The 27,019-nt window shown below is 39.8% G+C and overlaps 1 protein-coding gene across 34 annotated transcripts in view; it reads left to right on the top strand.

The window, feature by feature from the left end:
• The window catches only part of ALG9 (ALG9 alpha-1,2-mannosyltransferase), a 108,808-nt gene that overhangs the window by 21,371 nt on the left and 60,418 nt on the right, over positions 1–27,019 (top strand). For 16 of the 34 annotated variants that reach the window (XR_013523045.1, XR_013523041.1, XR_013523046.1 and 13 more), the window contains 7 exons: positions 385–472; positions 635–740; positions 10,503–10,625; positions 14,380–14,534; positions 16,496–16,625; positions 17,255–17,402; positions 22,369–22,498. Coding sequence is in view for 27 of the 34 variants with exons in the window: in XM_078339440.1 (XP_078195566.1) it covers positions 385–472; positions 635–740; positions 10,503–10,625; positions 14,380–14,534; positions 16,496–16,625; positions 17,255–17,402; positions 22,369–22,498 (880 nt within the window). In the remaining 7 variants the exon portion in view is untranslated. Of the gene's footprint in view, positions 1–384; positions 473–634; positions 741–10,502; positions 10,626–14,379; positions 14,535–16,474; positions 16,626–17,254; positions 17,403–22,368; positions 22,499–23,587; positions 23,650–27,019 lie in introns of all 34 variants that reach the window. The other 18 variants (XR_013523040.1, XM_078339434.1, XM_078339423.1 and 15 more) reach the window with 3 other exon arrangements.

The raw sequence follows: 27,019 nt of genomic DNA, 5'->3' as shown, positions 1-27,019 counted from the left end.
AAAAAAAAGCCTGTAATAACGTTATATTGCTAAAATCCTGGAAATCCTGGAAATCATGGAGGGGAGAAGTCAGTACTTACTTATCTGGTAGGGTGGGTGTAAGACAGTAGGACACATATACTTAATAATATATTTAGATGTCTGTTACACATAAATGTGTATAAAATGGAATTCATTCCAGCAGCTCAGTAATTATATTTCTTGTGCACCCATGGGATACAGAGTACTCTGATGGGTCCTGTGAGGACATCCTCTCGCATACCAGGTTTCTTCCCTCGCTATAACTGGCAGATTCATTTTATTCTCAGTTCAGCATGAGGTATGTGTGAATCTGACCTGTCAGTATTTATTTAACTCCCCACTCTCTGTTTCTGTGTTAAATAGTTTACCCATTGCCTTTGATTTGATGGTCATGAAACACAGGTGGAAGAGTTTCTTTTATTGGTCGCTGGTGGCCCTCATACTCTTTCTGGTGAGTTTTCTTTCTTCTTGTTTTGTCCTAAAGTTGTAATGAAAGCAACTTTGATGTGAAAAAAGGAACATTGGGAGTTTATTCTGTTTTTCATTCTCAGGTATATCCTGTTAGCATTTTGAGAATGTTTCCAGAGCAAAACTATTTTCTGCTCTGTTGTAGGTGCCTGTGGTGGTCATTGACAGCTACTATTACGGGAAGTTGGTGATCACACCACTCAACATTGTTTTGTATAATGTCTTCACTCCTCATGGACCTGATCTTTATGGTAAGGCTTTGTGAAATTTGCGGAAGTGTTAGGAGATAGCTGAATTTGCCTGAACTTAACATTTTTAAGGACCGGGCGCGGTGGCTCAAGCCTGTAATCCCAGCACTTTTGGAGGCCGAGGCGGGTGGATCACGAGGTCAAGAGATTGAGACCATCGTGGTCAACATGGTGAAACCCCGCCTCTACTAAAAATACAAAACATTAGCTGGGCACGGTGGCGCGTGCCTGTAATCCCAGCTACTCGGGAGGCTGAGGCAGGAGAATTGCCTGAACCCAGGAGGCGGAGGTTGCGGTGAGCCGAGATCGAGCCATTGCACTCCAGCCTGGGTAACAAAAGCGAAACTCCGTCTCAAAAAGAAAAAAAAAAAAATTTTAATTCAGTTCCCTAATTTCATTAGATACAGCATTTCTTTGCTGATATTATCTTTTCCTGAGTACAGCACAATGATGACACATAGCCACTCAAATATATCCCCTTGATTAATGTGATTTTCCAATACTGGCTTTTTATTTTTCCTGTTTGTTATTTTTACTTTCAGAGTTTTGAGGACTCTGGGCATGCCATGGCTTTTGATACTGCTTTTTTAAAAATTAAAAGTTACATTTTTCTCTTCTTAATAAAAAACCAGTATGATAGGAGAAGAAAATAAAATCATTAATACAATCATCTCCATATAACTCCTGGGAGTTAGTAATCTCCATTACTAACATCTGAGAATATACTTCAGACTTTTTTTTTAGATGGAGTTTGACTCTTGAGTACAATGGCATTATCTTGGCTCACTGTAACCTCTGCCTCCCGGGTTCAAGCAATTTTCCTGCCTCAGTCTCCCTAGTAGCTGGGATTACAGGCACCTGTCACTATGTCTGGCTAATTTTTTTGTGTTTTTAGTAGAGATGGGGTTTGCTACATTGGCCAGGCTGGTCTTGAACTCCTGACCTCAGGTGATCCACCCACCTCAGCCTCCCAAAGTGCTGGCATTGCAGGCATGAGCCACCACGCCCGGCCAAGACATTTTCTATATATACACACACTTGATGTTACTTTTTCTCTTCCAGATTTGCTTTACTTCAATTCAAGCATAAGGGAGAAAGTTTGGAAAATCTCTAGACAAAGTTACAGCAAATGGGGCTGGGCTGGAGTCAGCATGGGAGGATGGGGAAGCTGACCAGCTTAGGGTTAAGAGAAAAAATGGAATGCCTTTAATCTGGGGATGCAGTCTTCAGTTTACCCATCTCCACTCCTTCCCCGATGCCTTTCACTCCACCAGCTAGTTTCATTCAGCCCCTGAAGGCATTTGAGTTAGTTACAGTTATGGGGCGGGGATGAACTAGAGATCTTTTGGATCAAATCAGCCGAATCAGCAAACATTTCACAAGAGAGGCAGTTTTTTCATGAAAATAATTATAGTCTCTTCTGCCTTAATCTTTTGAGGTCTTGGAGCATGCTGTATAAGTGCTTGCTTTGGGGTTCTGCTATGAAGCAGGTTAAGATTGTGTCTAACTGTACCTCTGTCAATTTAAGTCTTATCACTAGCCATGTCCATCAGTCGCCTGTGCCATTTTGCCAATAGAACTAACAGATTGAATAGGGAGATTTAAAGTAAGAATATAAATGAGACTTAATTGAGCCTCCTGGAATTTTGGGAATATTATTCTAAATGGCAAGTAATAGGTTAAAATAAACAGTGCTTTGTTCAGTGGATTGAATTCACAAACTGCACAGTTAGAGAATAATTTACTCCTTTGTGGCTGTAAGATCCCCAAGAATGTGAGAAAAAGCCCCAGTTTAAGCTTGTGCCTCTAGATGTCTCCCTTTAGCTAGGGAGAGTTTGCGTGTTTGTGATTGCCTCATGTTTTAGTTTACTTGTAAAATTTTATTCTATTTCACAAGACAATCAAAGGTCTTAGATCTAGATTGCACAGTAGAAATAGTTTCACAGAGAGCCTATTGGAAACACAATATCCACTCTGTGAATAAATTGAGTTAATTTGTGTTAATCTTGAAAAGTTGACTTCTCTACTTATAGTGGGTTATTGATATTCTAACCCCTTATTTATAAAACTTTTTGTGAGACACTTATAAAAGTGACAGATTGTTTATGTCCCTCTAGATTGATGAATCTCTCTCTTTTTTTTTTTTTGAGATGGAGTTTCGCTCCTGTTGTCCAGACTGTAATGTAGTGGCATGACCTCGGCTCACTGCAACCTTTCCTCCCAGTTCAAGCAATTTTCTTGCCTCAACCTCCTGAGTAGCTGGAATTACAGGCACTCACCACCACACCCACCTAATTTTTGTATTTTTAGTAGCAATAGGGTTTTGCCATGTTGGCCTGGCTGGTCCCCAACTCCTGACGTCAGGTAATCTGCCAGTCTCAGCCTCCCAAAGTGCTGGGATTACAGGCGTGAGCTACTGTGCCCAGAGATGAAGCTCTTAAATCTAGGAATAACCAGGATAATCAGGCTGGTAGGGAAAGCAGGAAAGAAGGAATAAATTCTGATTGAAGTTTACAATGCTAGTTTAATAGTGGGTCAATCAGGAACCCCTGTAGTAGGTTTTGAGATCCAGTAAAGCAGTGACCAGTCTTTCCTCGGACATTGGCATCTGCTGTTCATTTCAGTCAGCGTTTTACTGGGAAACAGTCCTAGGGACTTCTTTCTGCCTACATTAATGAACCTGGGGTAGCTTCAGTTCAGACTTTGCTGTTTGGGATGTACAAAAGCTGATCACTTTCCCAGTGGTAGCAAAAACTTTGTTGAAACAGAGAGAATTGGCATACCAACCATGAACAGGACCGATACAGTGCTGCCATCAGCCAGACTCAGGGAGTTATTCCTTCATATCAGGATTTTTGTGCTCTTACTTCATCTTTGAATTTGGTTTAAAAAAAAAATTGTCTGATTTCCATTCTTTTTGTTTTTTGGGGGTTTTTTTGAGACAGGGTCTTGCCCTGTCACCCAGGCTGGAGTGCAGTGGCATGATCTTGGCTCACCGCAACCTCTGCCTCCCAGATTCAAACTATTCTCCTGCTTCAGCCTCCTGAGTAGCTGGGATTGTAGGCACCCACCACCACGCCTGGCTAATTTTTGTATTTTTAGTAGAGACAGGGATTTCACCATGTTGGCCAGGCTGGCCTCAAACTCCTAACCTCACATGATCTGCCTGCCTCAGCCTCCCAGAGTGCTGGGATTACAGGCATGAGCCACCATGCCCGGCCTAATTTCCATTCTTTTAGAGTGTTAACTCCTTTTTGGTTTAGGAGGCCCACAGAGAGAATACTTCTTCCATCTTAGGAGTAGGAATTCCTTATGTATTCCAGACTTACAGTAAAGATCTGTCAAGAATAAATGAATGGATGAATTCTGGAGTACCCATTGGGTTACATTAGTGTGTCATTTACTGTTGTATCCTAGAATCACTTTAGTTAGACCTGTTATGGTGCTAGCTTGAGATTTTCATGATACCAAGTAAAAATAATATAACAGATATAAATAAAATACTTTTTATTTTTTTGAGACAATCTTGCTCTGTCACCCAGGCTGGAGTGCAGCGGCACAATCTCAGCTCCCAGGTTCAAGTGATTCTTCTTGCTCTGCCTCTGCCTCCTGAGTAGCTGGGACTACAGGCGCATGCCACCATGCCTAGATAATTTTTTGGGTTTTTAGTGGAGACAGGTTTCACCATGTTAGCCAGGATAGTCTCGATCTCCTGACCTTGTGATCCGCCCATCTTGGCCTCCCAAAGTGCCAGGATTACAGGCATGAGTCACCATGCCCAGCCCAATAAAATACTTTTTAAATCAAAAAGTACTTTATGATTAATCACCTAATTTTATTATAATTGGTGAGTCCATCCAGTAAATATAAAAGACCTGTCTTTTTTTTTTTTTTTTTTTTTTGAGACGAAGTTTCACTCTTGTTACCCAGGCTGGAGTGCAATGGCTCATTCTCGGCTCACCGCAACCTCCACCTCCTGGGTTCAAACGATTCTCCTGTCTCAGCCTCCCAAGTAACTGGGATTACAGGCATGCACCACCATGCCCGGCTAATTTTTTTTGTATTTAGTAGAGACAGGGTTTTACCATGTTGGCCAGGATGGTCTCGATCTCTTGACCTCGTGATCCACCTGCCTCAGCCTCCCAAAGTGCTGGGATTACAGGCATGAACCACCGCGCCCAGCCAAGACCTGTCTTTTACTAGATGTTTTGATGCAGTAAAATTGTCAGACAGTGAGATAGCATGCTTTTTATATTGGAAATGTTAGCTCTTTCACTTTATTACATGTTGGGCACTATTTGGCATTATTTTAGCATTTTACTAGAGTCTCCTGCTCCAGGTGCCTCATTAGCTATGTTAGACACACAGTTTCTTATCTGAAAATTAAAAATGTATTGTGCTGTATATACCATAAAATACTATGCAGCCATAAAAAAGGAACAAGATAATGTCCTTTGCAGGGACATGGATGGAGCTGAAAGCCAAACTAAAACAGGAACAGAAAACCAAAGACTGCATGTTCTCACTTATAAGTGGGAGCTGAACGATGAGAACACGTAGACACAGAGAGGGGAACAGCACACACTGGGACCTGTGGAGGAGGACAGAAGGAGGGAGAACATCAGGAAAAATAGCTAATGCATGCGGGCTTAATACCTAGGTGATAGGTTGATAGGTGTAGCAAACCACCATGGCACATGTTTACGTATGTAACAAACCTGCACATCCTACGTATGTACCCTGGAACTTAAAATAAAAAAATTTTAAAACGGGAATAAAATGCATTGTGCTTATAGTTTTTGTATACATCTCTTAGTGCTATTTCTCATATATAAGAATATCCTAACCCTATTAATATTTCTTGAATGGATGGACAAATGGACTTCAGTTAAAGAAACACTGAAGGCCTGGCGCAGTGGCTCACTCCTGTAACCCAACACTTTGGGAGGATGAGGTGGGTGGATCACTTGAGGCTAGGAATTTGAGACCAGTCTGGCCAACGTGGTGAAACCCTGTCTCTACTAAAAATACAAAAATTAGCTGGGCATGGTGGTGCACACCTGCAATCTCAGCTACTCGGGAGGCTGGGGCACAAGAATTGCTTGATCCCAGGAGGCAGAGGTTGTAGTAAGCCAAAATTGTACCACTGCACACCAGCCTAGGCAACAGAGTGAGACCCTGTCTCAAAAAAAACATTAAATACATTGCTCTTGAGCATTAATCTTGTGTCCTCATAGTACTTACGGTCTCATTAGGCTGCAGACACACAAATAGATAATTGCAGGAAAGTGTCTTATGTGCTATAGGGGAATGATAGGGAATCATAGGAGCAAGTCCCTCTGGTAGTGTCAAAAAAGGGGTGGTTCTTGAGCTGAGCCTGGAAGGAAGAGTAGGAGTTTCCTTAGTAAATGCTAGGGGCTGCATTTCTGACAAATGGAATGTCAAATATAAAAACTTATTTTTATAGCATTGGTTGAATTTTAGGTAGAAACTATTCAGACATGAGCAAGATCATTTCAATCATTCCATCACAGTTACGGTCATATAAATATTTGCCGTCTCTATTGTTCCTGGTTTTCTTTTCTTTTTTCTTTCTTTTTTTTTTTAGATGGAGTTTCACTCTTGTTGCCCAGGCTGGAATGCAATTGAGCGATGTTGGCTCACTGCAACTTCCACCTCCCAGGTTCAAGCGATTCTCCTGCCTTAACCTCCTGAGTGGCTAGGATTATATGCATGCACCACCACGCCTGGCTAATTTTGTGTTTTTAGTAGAGACGGAGTCTCTCCATGTTGGTCAGGTCACTCTGGTCATGAACCGTTCCTGGTTTTCAAAGGGTCCTTTCTATACTTTCCTGGCTAGGTAGCATGTAGTAGTGACACGCTCCAGACTTGAGCTGACACCTTTCGTTTGAAGCCAGGGGAAATAATGGGAGTAAACTGTCAAAGATGTTAATTACAATATCTTCTGATTATTCAAGGCCTACTGTGCCAGAAGTTATTCACATACCATCTTCTTTCCATCATAAAAACTCTGTGAGACAGGCATTATTTATCTTTATTCCTGGATAAAGAAACTGAGGTTGAGATGATGAGGAATTTGCCACATAGTTAAATAAGTAGCAAAAGTGGGATAAGAGTCTAGTGTTGTCTGACTTCAACGCCTGTATTTCCACTGAAAACAAGACCCTTAGCAAAACCCTGGAGTTTGGTTACTGAGACATTTCCAGAGAAGAAACTTGCAAAAACAAAGAACGTGAATTAAGGGTGGTAGAAGATAGGATCCAATCTGTAGGATAGGTGGAAAGTTACGCCTGTGAAGGTTTGTGCATTTTGGGTTGGAGTGATCAGGAGCCCCAGCGAGCTTGGGTGGCAGAGTGGCATGCACACTGGCAAGTTCTCCTTATCATGGGAGTGCTGTACCAGCCCCTTTTGTTGAAGAAAGAAGGAGTGTTTGGGTAAGGTAAAGAAGACTTGGCACTGCGAAACTTTAGAATAGGGTAGACTGGAATTGTCCAGTCTTAGGCAAAATGTCTCTGTGGAGTCAGAGATCAAGAGGTGAAATTTAATGTTGCAGAAAAGAAAGTGATTGGTCTTGGCACTGATTTTGCCTCTCATAACGTTTCAAGTTCTCAGATGTTGATGTTGACAAGTATTTTTGTCTGGTGAGTGCAGAGTGGTGCTCTCTGATGAAGAGTTCACAGGCCTGGAGAAGGCATGGGAGGACACTTAGAGGAAACGCTCTTCCCTCAAAAAGAACAGTCTGCTCAGGATGCCACTTTGCAGCTTAGGACAGGATCCCATTGCCTGTTTATGTGTTTTATCAACATCTGTCTGATCACTAGATGGAAAGCTTTGGAAGATAAAGGCAAATGCCCTCTGTTAGGAGGCCCACAGGTTTCCATAATTGCAGTGGCAAGGGAGGAAGCCCCAGTGGGGTCTTACCAGTCCTGCTTAGAATTCACTGCCAGCCAGAACTGTTCTAGAGCCTTTGCTCTTTTATTAATCATTTCTGTTGAACTTTAGTGGCTTTTCCCTCTCGGTGGTACAAATTTGACATTTATAAGGATGATTTAATATGATTTAGTGCCTACAGTTCTGTAAAATTGTAATTCTGGAAAGTAGTTCTCCTTCATGCAATCTATGGAGCAGTAAACATCCCTTCTGTAGCTTTGTTGAAAGCTCCCCTTAGCTCATTTGACTGAGAGGACTTACGGCACTTTCCATAAAGAGGAAGATTGGTGAGTCACTCCCTGCAGAGACCCTGCTGCCAGCTTTCCTTCACCTAAACATCTTGCACCAGTTTAGCGCTTAGCTTGTCATTCTGACGTGTTTTTTTGCATAGTTCAGCTCTAATGTTTTCTGAGCAACAGCATTGAATATCTCCCTGGAAAGAGATAAAAAAGTTTATACCCTTTTCTTTCCTAAGGCAAGATGTGTCATCAAGCAGGGCAGGACTCTGGTTAATAGAAGTCACTCTTTTTGTTCCCTTTTGCCCTTGTTTTTAAGACTGTTGACACTTGAACCTTCTTTGCTGTTGGCTTATCCCCCAATTTTTGCTCCATCTTTCAGGGAAATAACAGTCTATTATGAAATGTTCATGACCTGTTTGGAAACTTGATTTATGAGCTCTCAACACATAAAAATGATTGTGTTTACCAACTTTATACCTTTGTTTCCTCATCTCAGAGTACAGTATACCTAGTTAAAAAGATAGCTCTAACAGGAGGGTGTGTAAATTGTGTTAGAGACAGATATTTGCTGGAAAATAAAGTGCTTTCCTGAAAAAACAATTTATATTTGCAAATATCAGAGAGACAAGTAGCTTTTTCCCTATTGGTGCCTAACATCTGTAATAGATAACATAAAGGATAACCCCTTTCTCTCTGGTCACTCTGTGGTTTTTCTTCACACACTCAGATTTCCAGAATCCTGTTAAGAAAAAGGCGAGTCAGAGGTTGCTAGCATTGCCTCCACACTGGTGGTCAGGAGAGGATTGTGCAAAAGCTTACCTCTCTGGAAACTGGATCCTAAAGGACTTAATTTAAAAAACATGTTGTGAAATTTTAATTGAGATTCAGAGAAGACATTTTTGATTTGAGAATGAAACCATCCATTAATTTTCTGTAACCCAAATGCATATTTGTTAAGAATACAAGATTAGGCCGGGCGCGATGGCTCAGGCCTGTAATCCCAGCACTTTGGGAGGCCGAGGCAGGTGGATCACAAGGTCAGGAGATCGAGACCATCCTGGTCAACATGATGAAACCCCGCCTCTACTAAAAATACAAAAAATTAGCTGGGCATGGTGGTGCGTGCCTGTAATCCCAGCTACTCCGGAGGCTGAGGCAGGAGAATTGCCTGAACCCAGGAGGCGGAGGTTGCGGTGAGCCGAGATTGCGCCATTGCACTCCAGCCTGGGTAACAAGAGCAAAACTCCGTCTCAAAAAAAAAAAAAAAGAATACAAGATTAAAGTGTCTGTAATGAACTGGGCCTGGAATAGGACCTCTGTTCATGAATAATTCCATCATTGTATTTAGACAGGAAGGAATAAGCTCCCCCAAAGGTGACACACAGTTGAACTTGAACTCTTCCTTAGTGTAACCTCCCTCCCTCTTACTTCTCCCCTAAATGTTTCTAGCATTATGGGTTTGGTTTCTAATCTTATTTTGCTGTGCAAGCTGCAAAAATGTCAGGTTTTTCTGACTATTCCTCTGCCTTCTGATTACCCTTTTAAGCAATGCTGATTGCAGGAAATTGCTATGGTGCAAGGCGGGTGTCACAACACACAGTGATTAAAACCCGAATGTGTCATTCACTGCTTGATTGAAGTAATCATACAGAGGGAAAAAGCAGATGAAAAACCTGCTAAATGTGCAGAGGGGGCTGTTTCTCATCATTTGGGTGTAAGGATTTTGAGTTAAAGAATCAAAACTGGTGTAAGAGAGGCTTATGTTTTTAGTGATTTTGCTTCATTCTGAATCCTCAAAGCTTCTGAGCAAGACCCGGGTCTCTGAACATGATCTAAGAAAAACAAGTTGTTGCTTTTTACCAAACACATGTTGCCCAATATATACGACTATAAAATAGTGGTTGAGCATATCAAGGGGAAAGTTCCTAGAATGTAAGTAGAACAAGCAGGTGAAAACACAATGGGAGAGGCCTGAATAGCTCAAACTTAAGTTCATTATTTTTATTTGAGACAGGGTCTCGCTGTCACCCAGGCTGGAGTGCAGTGGCACAACCACAGCTCTCTGCAGCCTTAACCTCCTGGGCTCAAGCAATCCTCCCATCTCAGCCTCCCCAGTAGCTGGGATTACAGGCCTGAGCCACCACACCCAGCCACAAACTAAGTTCTCTTATCACTCTTTCCTTTGGTCTACACAATGTTGAGAGTAGTTAAATTGAAATGGCAGTTTTATTATTTTAGCCCTATGTGGCTCTAAAGCTATTTAAATTATTTGGTAGTTCTCAAAAGTATTAGTTCCAGTTGTACGTAGCAATTTGGGCTAGATATAGTGGTCAGTATAGAAAATAGAGCTAACTATCTGAAACTTGATTTCTACCTAAATCCTCATAACCAGTCCCATTCTCTTCCATCTTCTGCTTTGTGCTTCTTTTGTGTGGCTTAGTATGGGAAGAGGATTCTCGTTCCCATGAGGCATAGGATCATCAGTGTTACTTGAACAAAGGACATTATATGTCAGGCACCATAATAGGTGTTAAGGGCATCCACTAATGATTTCTTACTTTTATGTCTCCCTCAGGTACAGAACCCTGGTATTTCTATTTAATTAATGGATTTCTGAATTTCAATGTAGCCTTTGCTTTGGCTCTTCTAGTCCTACCACTGACTTCTCTTATGGAATACCTGCTGCAGAGATTTCACGGTGAGTGGCATAAGAGATGGTAGGTTTTTTGGGGGGGGAAAGAGCAAGTAATGATGTATACCAAGAACTGAAGGAAAATCCTACTTTATTTTCTACATTCTCCCTATGGAAATGGTTGGCTTACTGGATTTTCAGTCTGTATTTGTTGATCAGTTGAACCTTTGTGAAGATTTGGTTAATTGTGACAAATTAACATAACAGGAGGAAGAGCTTTATTATCACTTTAAGTGAGGAAGTGAATATAATTTATACAATCACCCAGGGAGGTAATTATAAAATCTCAGAAAGAGGCTGGGCACCGTGGTTCACTCCCGTAATCCCGGCACTTTGGGAGTCCAAGGTGGGCAGCTCATTTGAGATCAGGAGATTGAGACTATCCTGACTAACACGGTGAAACTGCCTCTACTAAAAATACAAAACATTAGCAGGGCATGGTGGCACATTCCTGTAGTCCCAGCTACTCAGGAGGCTGAGGCAGGAGAATCACTTGAACCCAGGAGGCATAGGTTGCAGTGAGCCAAGATTGTGCCACTGCACTCCAGCCTGAGTGACAGAGCAAGACTCCGTCTCAAAAATTAAAAAATAACAAAAAAGAAAAACCTCAGAGGAGAACAAGCCTGTTTGTGTTTTCTATCTTTTAAAGAAGTGTGTATTAACCTGGTAGGTTGATTAAGGTTATTCACGGGATAGTATTTCAAACAAAAGTATAAAATCTGAACCATCCCAGGATTTCCCCAAGTTCGATACTGAAGTAAGAGAAGCTTTGGACTTCCTCAGAAGCATGATGCTTCTCTTTGTTCCCTTTTGTTTCTGTGTCTGCCTTATTGGAGAAAGTTTGCTTTGTCATTTGCTTTGCTTGCTCTGATTCTGTAGTGCACAGCTGGTGTTTTCTCAAGTTGTCGTGGCTCTGGATATCTAGTGCCTCTCGTTTCTTTTATGGAACACAGATTTGAGCAGAAATTCATATGAGATTTGGAAAAAGATTTAATTTCAGACTTTTCAGTCTGATTTGGATGCCATATGATCAGTTCCCCCATCCCACCTCCATTCTGCTTTTCTACTATTAATGGTTTATAATGAGTTCATTGTGTTATAAGAATATTAGAGCAGCCTTCAGAGTCACTTTTTTTTTTTGGTTTTAAGACTTGTTTTAACGTAGCCATAATGCCATTATCCTAACAAAATTATCAAAAATTTCTTAATATCATCTGATAACCAGTTGATTTCTTAGATTGTCTGAAAAATAGCCTTTTATAGTTAGGTTAAAGCAGAATCTCAGTAAGTGTTACATACTGAATTTAGTGTTATATTTCTTACATTGTTTAAGAAGACCCCCATCTTACTTTTTTTTCTTCCAAAGATTTCTTTAAAGAAACCAGGCCATCATCTTGCATAATGTCCCACATTTTAGACTCAGCTGTTTGCTTCCTTGAGGTGTTAACTTATTCCTCTATCCCTTCTATTTCTTAAGGATCCCTTATTCTTTTTTTGAAAGTAGCTGTTTTTCTGCCTATAAAAATAATTTATGATCGCTGAGAGCAGTGGCATGTGCCTATAGTCCCAGCTGCCTGAGAGGCTAAGGTGGAAGGATTGCTTGAGCCAGGAGTTTGACACCGCTCTGGGCAGCATAGTGAGACCTGTGTCCGTATTTTTAAAAACAACAATAATAATTATTTGTGCTTGTGGAAAACTTGGAAATGCTTATACATAAAAATCAAAACAAAACAGGATATTACGCTCTTCTCTGCAGTATATAATTTTAAGTATAAAATATTGGTTTAAAATGCATAATATAAGGACATATCTACCTGATAAGAAAACGAACATTTTCTGTTTTTTTCTTTAGATTTTTATATGATTTTACAATAGAAGCAATACTTTTTTAAAAGAAAAAAGACCAGACACGGTGGTGCATCCCTATGATCCCAGTATTTTGGGAGGATGAAGTTGGAGCATTGCTTGAGCCCAGGGGTTCAAGACCAGCCTGGATAGATAGTGAGACCCTGTTACTACAAACAAATAAAAAGAAATTAGCTGAACATGGTGGTGCACACCTGTAGTCTGAGCTACTTGGGAGCCTGAGGTGGGAGGATCGCTAAGCCTAGAAGGTCAGAGCTACAGTGAGCCATGGTTGTGCCACTATGCTCCAGTGTTGGTGACAGAGTGTTACCCTGTCTCAAGAGAATAAACAAAACAAAACTCCCCAAGCCATAGAAAATTATAAAGAAACAGAAAAGAAATTAATCATATCTAGCTGTGGTTGTGATTTTGTATATTTTATGGAGGACATTTCAAAATATTTGCTTTACTAAAAAAAAAGATTACTTGTTAGCTTTAAGGTACAGAAGAGAAAAGGACAATATTATTGTGGACAATAAAAGAATTTATTATCTTCTATTAAAAACCCCACCTTAGGCCGGGCACGGGGGCTCACGCCTGCAATCGCAGCACTTTAGGAGGCCGAGGCGGGTGGATCACCTGAGGTCAGGTGTTCAAGACCAGCATGGCCAACGTTGTGAAACCCCATCTCTACTAAAAGTACAATTAGCCAGGTGTGGTGGTGCACACCTGTAAATCCAGCTACTTGGGAAGCTAAGGCAGGAAAATTGCTTGAACTCGGGAGGCCGAGGTTGCAGTGAGCGGAGACCGTGCCACTGCTCTCTAGCCTGGGCAACAGAGTGAGACTACATCTCCAAGAAATTGCCCCTTTAAAATACACTACCTAGAAAGTTATGTATCCTAAATTATAATCTAAAATCCCATGACAAAACCTTAGAGAAAAAGTTGAAAAAATAATCTTATTATTGTAGTTCAAGAATTTTTATCCCCAAATAATTTTTTCAGTGATACTGATAACCTTAGGACTGCTAAATTAGGTGTAAAGTGGTTGTCAATGATGGTCATGATCTTGTAAACTAGCTTACTGTTGACATAGTGGACGCCAGGGGGCGCATTTGCATTGCTCGTTTACACTCATGTAAACACAGTAGGAGATGCCTTCACTGTGGGTTGCAGGCCTATCACTCATTGCTCATATACCTAACCACAGGAACGTTCCAGCAGGTTCTTGGGTTTTAGTGTTCATGACATTCCTTTAATTCTTTCACTTGCTTTAAGTACATTTTTGTTCCAGTTTGGGGATTCAGAGTGGATGAGTATTGCAAAAAATGGAGAGAAAACAATCACTAAACTTCCTTTAAGAGCATTTTTATATTTCCTTTGAAACAAACTGTCATTTGTGGCTTGATGGAAACCAATATGAGTATGAGAATCCAACAATGTTTTTTCCTTTGATCAATGGCTATTTGCACAGACTGGTGTATAGATAAGAGGATTCATGTATTAAACAGAACATCAGAATTAAAACCCAAGAAATGAGTTTATGTTATGCTTTTGGTTAATCTCACGAACCTTTCATCTTAGCGGCAGGACTCATTAAAGGAGACGGCTTTTTCTTCAGCCAACGTAGAATTTATTAAGTTCTATTAGCCATTAACGACGTTCATCTGTGTCCTCACCAATCTAGTATTGTGCCTGTTGTTAGAGTTTAGATCTCTTGGGAGAGCTAAGGAGTATGTTCCTCTTTCCTTTTGATGCCTTTATTACACTGGAGAACGTGTGAATACAGGAGTAGAAACATTCTATGGAGTGTCCTAGGGCATACTCCCAAATTTAAGATCAAGATAACACTGAAACTAAATATGTTGTTTTGTTCTAATACATTGAAAGGTGGATATTTTTCTGTGTCTTGCAGTTCAGAATTTAGGCCACCCATATTGGCTTACCTTGGCTCCAATGTATATTTGGTTTATGATTTTCTTCATCCAGCCTCACAAAGAGGAGAGATTTCTTTTCCCTGTGTATCCACTTATATGTCTCTGTGGTGCTGTGGCTCTCTCTGCACTTCAGGTGAGTTTCAGGGACAAGTATATCTGCCTGATTCTTTTTAACTTATTAAATAATTGCTCACAAAACTTAAGTGAAAATTACAGAATACTTCCACCTAACATGTTTTATCCATACCATGAAGCCTGATACAGGTCATATTATTAAAGCTTCTTGTATTGATTACTTAGCTGTTTACCATACTCTTATTTGCTGATTACATGTTTGCATTGTTAATTTGTGTGTTACTTTGCCACTGTTACCAACAGGAATCCAATTGCAGAATTCCATTCTGTGGCAGAGGTAATGGAACGTCTGCTCTTTGAACTGCTAGATCATAACAAAACTTACCCAAGAGTTTGGGATCACATCAGACACTTCACAGACTGGGGCACTCTATGATCCTGGTTGAAAACCTGCCCAGGTCAATTCCTTGGCAGAGCTCATCTTAACTCTTTGAATATCTCTCTACTTATGGCTTCAGTGGCCTCAGAACCCTTTATTGCCCTCTGCTACCATTTGTAGTTGGCAGAAAAAAAAATAATTAGGATGATAGGTTTTTTTCTTAACAGGTTTATTGAGATATAATTCATAAACCATACAGTTTACGTATTTAAAGGGTATGATTCAGTGGTTTTAGTCTATTCACAGATGTGTGCAACTGTCATCACAGTCAATCTTAGATCAAAAACCCTGTATCCTTTAGCTGTTTTTCCCCCGTTTCCTTCCCATATCTCCCCAACCCTAAGTAACCACTAATCTACTTTGTGTTCCTATAGATTTGCCTATTCTGAACATTTCCTATATATGGAAACATATGATATATGGTCTTTTGTGATTGGCTTTTTTCACTTAACATAATGTTTTCAAGGTTCATCAATTTAGGTGATAGTTTTAGAAAATAATTTTAATTATAAAAGTAATTGAACTTTATTGCAGATAATTTAGGAAGTGGTAAAAGAAAAATTAGTCCCACTAACCTAACAGAAACTCCTCCCAGCATTTTTGTATATCGTATACCAAGGTTTATTATAGTTGTGATAATCACTGTTCATGTGACTTTATATCCCTTCTAATTTAATATTATAACGTTCTCTGTGCTTATCATTTTAGTAGCTGTGGAATGTTCTGTGTTGGATATAATATGTAATATTATTATGCAATGTATAATATATTGACTTGATTTTTACATAATATAGCTATTGGATATAATTCATGGTAAAATTTAGGTTGCTAATTTATTCAATATTATAAATACTGCTAGAATAAATAGCTTATATTTGGATTGATTGCTTAAATTTCCAAAAATATGAAAAGGGTTCAAATAGATTGATGCCATTTGTTATATATTGGAAAATTGCTTTCTGAAAGTAGTTTTTGTCTAGAAGGGAAGGAAGGAAGGGAAGAGGTCTGAATAGAAGGTACTGAAAGACAGCAGAATTCATGCATGTGTTTACATTATAATATTCATCTAGTTTGTAAAGTTATTTAGCATATAATTAAGAGCATGTTCCTAGTGTTCTATGAGGGGAATTCTTTTTTCTTATTTGGTCATGAGACCTTTTTTTCATACTAAAAGCTTTGATAAAAACTTCGATAGTAAAGATTAGTACTCATTATATCAAAAACAAATTTGAATACTTTATATATCAAATAAAACTACCAAAAAAAGCATTTCTTAAATATTTTTTAAAAATAACTTACTAGGCCTGTAAATGCTAGCAAAATATTCAAATACGTTTCCTATGAAGCTAGTGATATTTTATTGTTGGCAAGCCCTCTGGCTAGCCAAAACTACAGGTAGTCATAGAGGAGTTGGCTTTTATCTTAGAGTTTGGAGTAGGGATGTCACTGTTTGCAAATGCTCAGATCCTTAATAGAACTTCTTTTTTGGCTTCGATCTTGATGTTACTGGGATGTCTTGTAATTATGTATATTCTACAAGTTATATTTTCTTTTACCAGCACAGTTTTCTGTACTTCCAGAAATGTTACCACTTTGTGTTTCAACGATATCGCCTGGAGCACTATACTGTGACGTCGAATTGGCTGGCATTAGGGACTGTCTTCCTGTTTGGGCTCTTGTCATTTTCTCGCTCTGTGGCACTGTTCAGAGGTAGATCTTCTAAGAATATCTTAACCTACACTGACGAGCCACTTTCCCTTAGGTTTTACTTGATTCCTGGTTATATAATACAAATTTGGCTTATGCTAAGAGGCCATTTCTAAAGAGAAAAACTGTAGGCTTAATATTAATGAGTGGAATATGACTTCTGTATCTTAGGATTAAAGAGAAGATTGAGGATTCCTTTTGTGATTAACTGTACATTTTTTGTCTATTTTTGTTGTTTTTTTCTTTTAATGGACACCAATAAATTAAGGAAGTCTGAAACTTAAAATGCAAATTTAGGCTAACTTCTCATGATTATATTCTTTCTTATAATCAGTATTTGGATCCATAATATTACAATATGCTCAAGGAAAATGAAGTTAAAAAGGTGAAAGGGCATAGAGAGGGGCAAGAAAGCCAATTATTTTTGGCAGAATAGAGCCACTGCTGTAACCATGTTCTCAGCTAGAGAGACATTTTCCACCTGTAGAGCAGGCTTCCTGCTGGAATTGCTATGGTCCTTCCTGCCTTTTAAATTTCATGTGGCTTATGGTGCAACATTAATATGCATGATAATTTAAGTCAGAATCTCATCTTACTCATCTCTGGCTCTCACTGCCTATTCTCCCTTCCAGGATATCATGGGCCCCTTGATTTGTATCCAGAATTTTACCGAATTGCTACAGACCCAACCATCCACACTGTCCCAGAAGGCAGACCTGTGAATGTCTGTGTAGGAAAAGAGTGGTATCGATTTCCCAGCAGCTTCCTTCTGCCTGATAAGTAAGTTGTCCTTTCATTGCCAGGGTTTTAAATCAAGAAGTAACTAGAGCAGTTCTGTGGCAGTATTTTCTAATTTTTGTTTTCTTTTGGAGTTTTCACAGAGAGTTATTGAATCATTTACCACCTCAAAGAGCTGTGGGGCCTCTGTATTGTGTACCTGCCTTCCGTGTTCATTAGGCTCATTAGACTGAGGGCTGGGTCTGGGTATATATTCTGCACTGTCCATAACTGCAGGTGTCCAGGGCCTTCTGAAAATGCCCTGTGTCCTAGGCTTTTGGATCCTTCCTGAGGATTCATATTTACATTTTTATAATTACCTGATATTAATCCACTTCTAAAAGTGGTCTATAAACTCCAGCTAGAAGACAGGGAAAGAGATCCAAGATGGCTGATTACTAGCAGGTCAGGATGTCAGGATTGTAGCTCTCAGTGAAAGCGCAGAGAATGAGAGGACGCCACACTTCCAGACGAATTTTTGTTGCTCACAGAGCAGGAGATTCCCAGCGGAGGAGCCCCACAGGTCGCCAGTGTGACTCTTGTGGCTGGTGCAGCAGTGTTACCGGTGCCCTGGGGCGGTGGTTCTTGGTGCAGAGTAAACGGGGCTGGGTCCCCTTTTGGTCGACGTTTGGAGCTCTGGGAAGGCAGAGTCGCCTATTTAGCTGATTGAAGGACAGGCTCAAGAGGGAAGCCAGACTGGAGATTCCCGGTCAGAAAAGCACCATGAATCTTAATGCCGCTGTTTTAGCCAGCGCAGTGGGTTGCTCGGTTTCTGGTGCTGGGAATCAACAAATTGGACATCTACTCAGAGGCCTAATTTGAAAGTCAGTAATTACAAAGACGACAGGTGGCTGGGCACAGTGGCTCATGCCTATAATCCCAGCACTTTGGGAGGCCGAGGTGGGTGGATCACGAGGTCAAGAGATCGAGACCATCCTGGTCAACATGGTGAAACCCCGTCTCTACTAAAAATACAAAAATTAGCTGGGCATGGTGGTGCGCGCCTGTAATCCCAGCTACTAGGGAGGCTGAGGCAGGAGAATTGCTTGAACCCAGGAGGCAGAGGTTGCGGTGAGCCAAGATCGTACCATTGCACTCCAGTCTGGGTAACAACAGCGAAACTCCATCTCAAAAAAAAAAAAAAAAAGACAACAGGTGGATAAATTGATGATGGGAAGAAACCAGCATAAAAAGGATGAGAATACCCAAAATCAGAATGCCTCTTCCTTACAGGGGATCACAATTCCTCATCAACAAGGGAACAAGGCCTAATGGAAAACAAGTGTGTTCCATTAACAGAATTAGACTTCAGAAGGTGGATAATAAGAAACTTCTGTGAGTTAAAAGAACATGTTCTAGCCCAATGTAAAGAAACTAAGAACTTTGAAAAAAGGTTTGACGAAATCCTAACAACAATAGACAATCTAGGCCAGGTGCGGTGGCTCACGCATATAATCCCAGCACTTTGGGAAGCCGAGGTGGGTAGATCACAAGGTCAAGCGATGAGACCATCCTGGTCAACAAGGTGAAACCCCGTCTCTACTAAAAATACAAAAATTAGCTGGGCATGGTGGTGCACACCTGTAGTCCCAGCTACTTGGGAGGCTGAGGCAGGAGAATTGCTTGAACCCAGAAGGCGGATGTTGCGGTGAGCCGAGATCATGCCATTGCACTCCAGCCTGGGTAACAACAGCAAAACTCTGTCTCAAAAAAAAAAAAAGGAATAGACAATCTAGAGAGGAATATAAGTGAATTAATGGAATTGAAGAATACAATATGAGAACTCCACGAAGTATGCATAGGTTTTAACAGTTGAATTGATCAAGCAGAAGAAAGGATATCAGAGGTGGAATACCAACTTAATGAAATGAAACGAGAAGACAAGATTAGAGAAGAAAGAGTTAAAAGGAATGAGCAAAGTCTTCAAGAAATATGGGACTATATGAAAAGGCCTAATTTACATTTGATAGGTGTACCTGACTGTCATGAAGAGAATGAATCGAAGCTGGAAAACATTCTTCAGGATATTATTCAGGAAAACATTCTTAACCTAGTAAGGCGGGACAATACTCAACTTCAGGTAATACAGAGAACACCATAAAGATATTCCTCAAGTAGAGCAACCCCAAGACACATAATTGTTAGATTCACCAGGGTTGAAATAAAGGAGAAAATACTAAGGCCATCTAGAGAGAAAGGTCAGGTTACCCATAAAGGGAAGCCTATCAGACTCACAGCAGATCTCTCAGCAGAAACCCTACAAACTAGAAGAGAGTGGGGGGTCCATATTCAAATCCTCAAAGAAAAGAATTTTCAACCCAGAAACTCATATCCAGCCAAATTAAGCTTCATAAATGAAGGAAAAATAAAATTTTTCACAAACAAGCAAACACTCAGAGATTTCATCACCAGCAGGCCTGCTTTATAAGAGCTTCTGAAAGAAGCACTATACATAGAAAAGAACAACCAGTATCAGTCATCCCAAAAACTTAGCAAAAGGTAAAGAGTATCTCCATAATGAACAATCTATATCAACTAATGGGCAAAATAGCCAGCTAGCATTAAACAACAATATTAAACTCACAAATATCAATATTAATCCTAAATGTAAATGGATTAAATGCCTCAATCAAAGACACAGACAGGTAAATTAACCCATTGGTTCACTGTATCCAGATCCATCTCATAAGCAAGGACACAAAAAGACTCAAAGGGTTGGTGGAAGACTTACCAATCAAATGGAGAGAAAAAAAAAAAAACAGGAGTTGTAACTTTCATCTGTGACAAAATAGACTTTAATAGTAGTAACAAAGACTAAAAGCAACAAAGAAGGACATTACATAATGATGAAAGGATCAATGCAACAACAGGAGTCAATGATCATAAATATATATGCACCCAGTATAGGAACACCCAGATACATAGGACAAATTCTTAATGACTTATAAAGAGACTTGGACTCCCGCACAATAATAGCGGGAGACTTTGACACCACATTGTTAATATTTGATGGATCAACAGGATAGAAAATTAACAGGGACATTTATGATTAGAACTCAGACCTAGAACAAGTAAACTCAGTGAATATAGAATTCTTTATCCCAGGTCCACAGAACATACATTTTTCTCAGTATCACATTGCACCTGTTTTGAAAGTGACCACATAATTGGAAGTAAATCACTCTTCAGCATTTGCATGGCATTTCACAGACTTAAGTGAAATACTGGTTAGCTGTTTGTTCTTTTCGTCCCTTATTCCTTCCTGTCTCCACCGTTAAGCACAATTATCGCATAAAAGAAGTTTTAATACCTATTTTTAGATTGCATTCCAGCCTGGGCAATAGAGCAAGACTCCTGTTCTCTCTCCCCCATCTCATTCTCTTTCTTTCTTTAAAAAAAAGAAAAGAAAAGAAAGAAACCCCAATAAGCTAGCATTGACAAAGGGTCACTTGATTCTGAGTATATTGGGATGTCTCAGGAATTCCAAAGGGAGGACTTCAACCTGTCCTGAAAGGACCTAGAAAAGGAAAGCTGTCAGCCAATGAGGCCACTCCTCTCCTAGGCTGCCTCTGTCTTAAAAAAAAAAAAAAGGGGGAGGCCGAGGCGGGTGGATCACAAGGTTAAGAGATTGAGGCCATCCTGGTCAACATGGTGAAACCCCGTCTCTACTAAAAATACAAAAAAAATTAGCAGGGCGTGGTGGCGCATGCCTGTAATCCTAGCCACTCAGGAGGCTGAGGCAGGAGAATTGCCTGAACCCAGGAGGCGGAGGTTGCCGTGAGCCGAGATCGCGCCATTGCACTCCAGCCTGGGTAACAAAAGCGAAACTCCGTCTCAAAAAATAAAAAATAAAAAGAAGAGAGAAGAAATTTTTTTGATCCAACAGTAGTGAGATTTCTTTGCCATTATGTGGACACTGGGGAAAGCTGTGATTAAAACATCCGTAACAGTTTCTTTTATGCTGTCTGTGGTTATGAGAGCATAGGCCCTCAAGTTCCTTGTAGTTTGCTTAATTTGGCCAGAGAAGAGTCCTATGTAGGTAAAAGGGAAATCTGGTTAAGATGAGTCATGTTGCTCCATTTGAGAGCTGGCTTCAGTAGCTTTATTAGGTAGTACTATCTTATGCTTCATAAAGACCCTGTGTCAGTCATTAATGATTAAATTAAAACTTGTTTTTTAAGTGTTGACTTTGGCCTTTGTTACGTGTGAAATAGTTTTATAGATAAGGATATGTTTGAGGGTTACTCAGGAACAAAGTATTTCTTCCATAGTATGTTTTCAGTGCCATATATTACATTTCATTCTTTTTCTTTTCTTTTTTGAGACAGAGTCTTGCTCTGTCTCCAGGCTGAAGTGCAGTGGCACGATCTTGACTTACTGCAACCTCTGCCTCCTGGGTTCAAGCGATTCTCTTGCCTCAGCTTCCCGAGTAGCTGGGACTACAGGCATGCACCACCATGCCCCAGCTAATTTTTGTATTTTTAGTAGAGATGGGTTTTCACCATGTTGGCTGGGGTGGTCTCCATCTCTTGACTTCATGATCCGCCTGCCTCAGCCTCCCAAAGTGCTGGGATTATAGGTGTGAGCCACTGCGCTTGGCCTATTTCATTCTTTGTGTTTTTATAAACCTGATAATTTGCTTCATTTGGTAAGTTTCTCTGCCCAAATGGTAATTGACAATAATCATTGGCACTTCTCTGGTTGTTTGATGGTATGACTGTTTGGTTATGAATTTCACTGCTAAGACTTGGTGAAATGGGTCAAGAGACATCTAATTATAAATTTCTCAATGATTTTGGACTTATTTGCGACCTTTGCCTCTATGCTCCCTGATTAAGGTTTTAGCAGAAATATTTTTTCTTCAAGTGAAACGTTTTTCACATGATTTTTTGGCTTGTTTGTATCAAATACGTTTAGCAATATTATCCCCCTGTGTTTTTCTTACTCTCCTTATTTGTGTTTCTGACAGTTGGCAGCTTCAGTTCATTCCATCAGAGTTCAGAGGTCAGTTACCAAAACCTTTTGCAGAAGGACCACTGGCTACCCGGATTGTTCCTACCAACATGAATGACCAGAATCTAGAAGAGCCATCCAGATATGTAAGGGCTACATTCTCTTCTTGTGTCTCTGAAAAGAATTCTATACCTAAAATCTATTGACATGTATATTAGAGTATTGATAAAATGAGAATTTCTTAGAAAGTGATTTTTTTATTTGAGTTTTGCTTTTGTTGCCCAGTCTGGAGTGCAATGGTGTGATCTCGGCTCACCGCAACCTCCACCTCCTGGGTTCTAGTGATTCTCCCCAGCATTCTGAGTAGCTGGGATTACAGGCATGTGACAACATGCTTGGCTATTTTTTTGTGTTTTTAGTAGAGAGGGGGTTTCTCTATGTTGGTCAGGCTGGTCTTGAACTCCCAACCTCAGGTAATCTGCCCACCGCGGCCTCCCAAAGTGCTGGGATTACAGGTGTGACCAATCACACCCGTCCAGAAAGTGATTTTTTAAGGCCGGGTACTGTGGCTCACGCCTGTAATTCCAGCATTTTGGGAGACAGAGGTGGGATAATTGCTTGAGTTCAGAAGTTTGAGACCAGCCTGGGCAACATAGCAAGAGTGTGTCTCTACAAAAAAAATTTAAAAATAAGCCAGATGTGGTGGCTTACACCTATAATCCCAGCCATTCAGAAGGCTGAGGCAGGAGGATCACTTGAACCCAGGAGTTCAGGGTTGTAGAGGGCCATAATTGTGCCACTGCACTCCAGCCTGGGCAACAGAGCAAGACCCTGTCTCAGAAAAAAAGAGATTTTTTTTTTAGGGTGAGGGGTGTAACAGCTTTTGTTGAAAAAGAGTAAATAATATCACTTTTTTTTTCAAATTAACCTCTTTATTTTCTATGTAAAGTGTATAATTTAATATAATTTTGAAGCTTTTGGATGGGCTGATAGAAATTTGAACCATTATTCTGAAACTCATATCGTTCCTTGGCCTATTAAAATCTTTGATGGGGAACTTTTAAGTTATCAGGTGGACCTTTGACCTAGCTATTAGTATATTTCAGTTTTAGCAAATGAACAGTCAGTGAAGACTGTTTCCATAGTGAATGCCAGGAAGCAACCTCTGTCAGGACCATGATCTTCTCCCTACTTGTCTTTATGCATTCTGAGATCCCATGCTAATTTTATTTCAGTTCCTTTGAAAGATGACACTTGGGTGACATTTGATACCTGTGAAATCTTTTATAATAAAAAGGTAAGAAGTAATAAAGATATGCTCCTCTTGGGTCCCAAAGACAGTGTAAGATCATTTTCTAGAATTATTAGAAAGCACATTTTTTGGCAACCTGTCCCTTAAAGAAATATGTAACAGTTTAAATGTCAGCTATATTTAATTTACATTTTCTTATATTATATGCTTAAAATGTAAAATAGTGAGACTTCCAGTTCTCTTCTGAAGCAAACCTGCAGCCACATCTGGTCTTTTGTCTCCCAGATTGGGGCTGGTTAGAGTTCCATGGAGACCCTCTGGGTTTATGAGTAAGATTCTTACTGTATAAGCTTTAACATAAGCTATGAAAATGGACATCTTAATGACAGCCTTGAGCTGTTCCCTTATAAAAGTAAGATATGCATTTCTACCACATGGCTTGTATTAGAGCTTTATTCTTTTAATTTAAGGCTCTGATTCCTGTTACAATGGAAATACCTTTGGGCAGGGTAGACTGTTATAGGTCATTTTAATTTTATCTGTAGATACAAGTCTCCTGAGCACAGGGCATCACTCTGGGGACACTGGACACTCAAAGGGTAGGAGAATACACTGTCATAGGGGGACAATATAAATTCAGAGTGATGTTATCGGAGCCTTGCTTTAGGAAGAGGTAGTAAAAGTGGAGTAGTGAAAAAAAGAGCATGGACTTTGGAGTTAAGTAGATCTGCCTACATTTAATCTCAGCTCTGTTGCTAAACTCGATAACCTTGGGCAAATTAGTTAACTTCTCTGTTTAACTAATTTAGTTTCTATCTGTAAAATAGCACCTACTTTGGAATTATGATATTTGATATTCTGTCTCTCTGTAGCTTAAATGCAGTGTTCTTACGCTTGCACGAGTGTTCTTAATCAGATAATGGTATACTAGATGTATTCAAGGTAAAGAAACCCTTCAGGAGACGTATAATCTGCCCAGATCTCTCCCCTTCCTTCTTTTTATTGTTCCCCGTCCTGGTAATTTTATTCCAGTGTGTCCAGACTCATCGGTGTCTTTTCCACTCCAGTGACTTCACTCATATTGGTGACTGCCCGAACTACCCTTGTGTCTCTTCTCGCACTATCAAAATTACCTTCTTCTTTGAAGTGAAATATTCACGTCCATATTGAGCAGACCGTCCTTTAAGTATCTTAAGTATTTATCTGTGCAGCTCATTTAGCCATTTAATTTTGTTGGTCTTATGATATTTACATATTTCTGATATCTATATCATATCTTTCGTCATCAAATGTGTGAATGCTGTGAAGAGAATGACTGCACGTTGTTTCTTTTGTGTTCACCATAGCATCTAGGGTAGTGTTCCTAGTAGTTCACTTTTACTTGCTTTCTCAGTGGATAATGAATATTCATCGTCATTGTGGCAGTGATGTGGAGAGAAAGCTGGCTAGAAAATCTGCAGTGGTCTTTTGCACATTTCTTAGGCTTTTGTTACTGGTTGTCTTAGTTAGATCATATGTTCATATTCTCTACTATCAGTTGGTGTTAAATTTCATTAAATGACTCTATATGTGCTTTACCCAAAAGGTGATGATTTTTCAGAATGCCAGTAGTCACCAAAATGCTGACTGATAAAAACAGGGACAAATGATTTATGTCTGCTGGGTAGCAGCCATGTCCAACCCTTTAAATGCAAGGATTTTTTTGCTTATCTGTGGTGGCAGAATCACAAAAATTAGGCATGGACCTTTTTGATTAGTTCATCAGCTTTCATTAGTGATAGTGTATTTTATGTGTGGTTCAAGACAATTATTCTTCCAGTGTGGTCTAGGGAAGCCAAAAGGTTGGACCTCCATGGATAGAGTGTCTGTCATTGTACCCATTCACATTCCTGAAGATGAGTTTTACTGCAGAGTTGCCTTCATGCTCTAGTTTCAGTGGATTTTCCTGCATGGGGGTCGGCAGCGGAGTGCTCTCCAAATCCAGTTTACTCACCTTTGACCCTTTGGAAGTAGCAGGGATGTTTGCTGGCTTAATTTTTTTTTTTTTCCATCATCTACTTGACTCTCATGCTGACTTACTATTAATTCTACATGAACTATGATAATGGATTTATCTCTTTCAATTAACTGTTTAAAAAGATATTTGTTTTCCTGTGATGGTGGAAGTAATATGTATTCATTGTAAAATAATGAAAGTTATAGACAACAAAAAAATTGATCTGTTATCTCATTACCCAAGTATTACTAATGTTGCCATTTTGGTGTTTCTTTCCTTTCACTTTTTCCCCCTTGTATATATATGCACATTTGTAAGTAAACAGAAATCTCAATTATTTATTTAAAAAGTGTTATGTTTAATTCTTTAAGAAATAGTGCCAGGGTCATGACTATAATACCCAAATAACTTCGTCCCATGTGTAGGAACGCATGTTGTATAATGCTTATGTTTGTCACTTTTGGGGTAAGTCCTGGTTTTTAGTCCAGGTTTATTCAAGAAGACAAAACAATGACATTATCTTTCTTGAGCATGCTAAATAGCAGCACTATTTTTACCCGCCCGTTGGCTTCAGTGCTAAGCGCTTCAGTCTGTCCCTTTTCTATTCTGCATGGAAATGAGGAAGGATGTATCACTTTTTGAATCTCACTGTTTTCTTTACCTCTGGGCTACTCAAGAATTAGGAGTGAATACGTGTACAGGTTCTGTAGTTTGTAGTGTACCGTTCTAACTGTATTGCAGAAATCATTTTTTTGCTGCATGTATTTTCCTGTTAGGTATTGAGTAGCTATTGAATAGCTCATTATTGAACATTAAGCATTTATAGGGGTGCATGCCAAGATTTTCTGTCAGAATCAAGATTGAATTTGGAAGATGCATTCAGTGTCACCTCTTTAGTTCTTGAAAAATTCAAAGTTTTGTTCACTATTTCAAGGTGAATGATACTCTTCCAGCTCCAAATCTGATACATGATTTGGAAGGTGCCTAGTCAATGGATGAAAACTTGGAGGAAGAAACAGTTCTTCAGGAGGGAGCTTACAGAAAAAGGCATTTTTCTGACTTTAATGCTTAATCAGTCTTGCTGGAAGCTTTTCTGTTTTCTTTCTTTTTTAAGAGACTGGATCTTCCAGTGGTGCCATCATAGTTCATTGTAACTTCAAATTCATGGGTTCAAATGATCCTCCCTCTTCAGCCTCCTGAGTAGCGAGGACTACAGCTGTGCATCACGATGCACAATTAATAGTTTTTTTTTTCTAGAAACAAAGTCTTGCTCTGTTGCCCAGGCTGACAATCATGTCTTGTCCTCTCAAAGTGCTGGGATTATAGGCCTGAGCCTCCATGCCTGTCTTCCATCTGTTATCTCTGAAAACATAGATTGGTCATTGATTTTTTTCCCAAGCAGTAATATAGTCAGTTCTG

The sequence above is a fragment of the Callithrix jacchus genome, chromosome 10 (assembly GCF_049354715.1).
Source record: "Callithrix jacchus isolate 240 chromosome 10, calJac240_pri, whole genome shotgun sequence".
Lineage (NCBI taxonomy): Eukaryota > Metazoa > Chordata > Mammalia > Primates > Cebidae > Callithrix > Callithrix jacchus.
The sequence above is the reverse complement of the archived record's forward strand: the minus strand, read 5'-3'. Positions and strand labels throughout refer to the sequence as shown.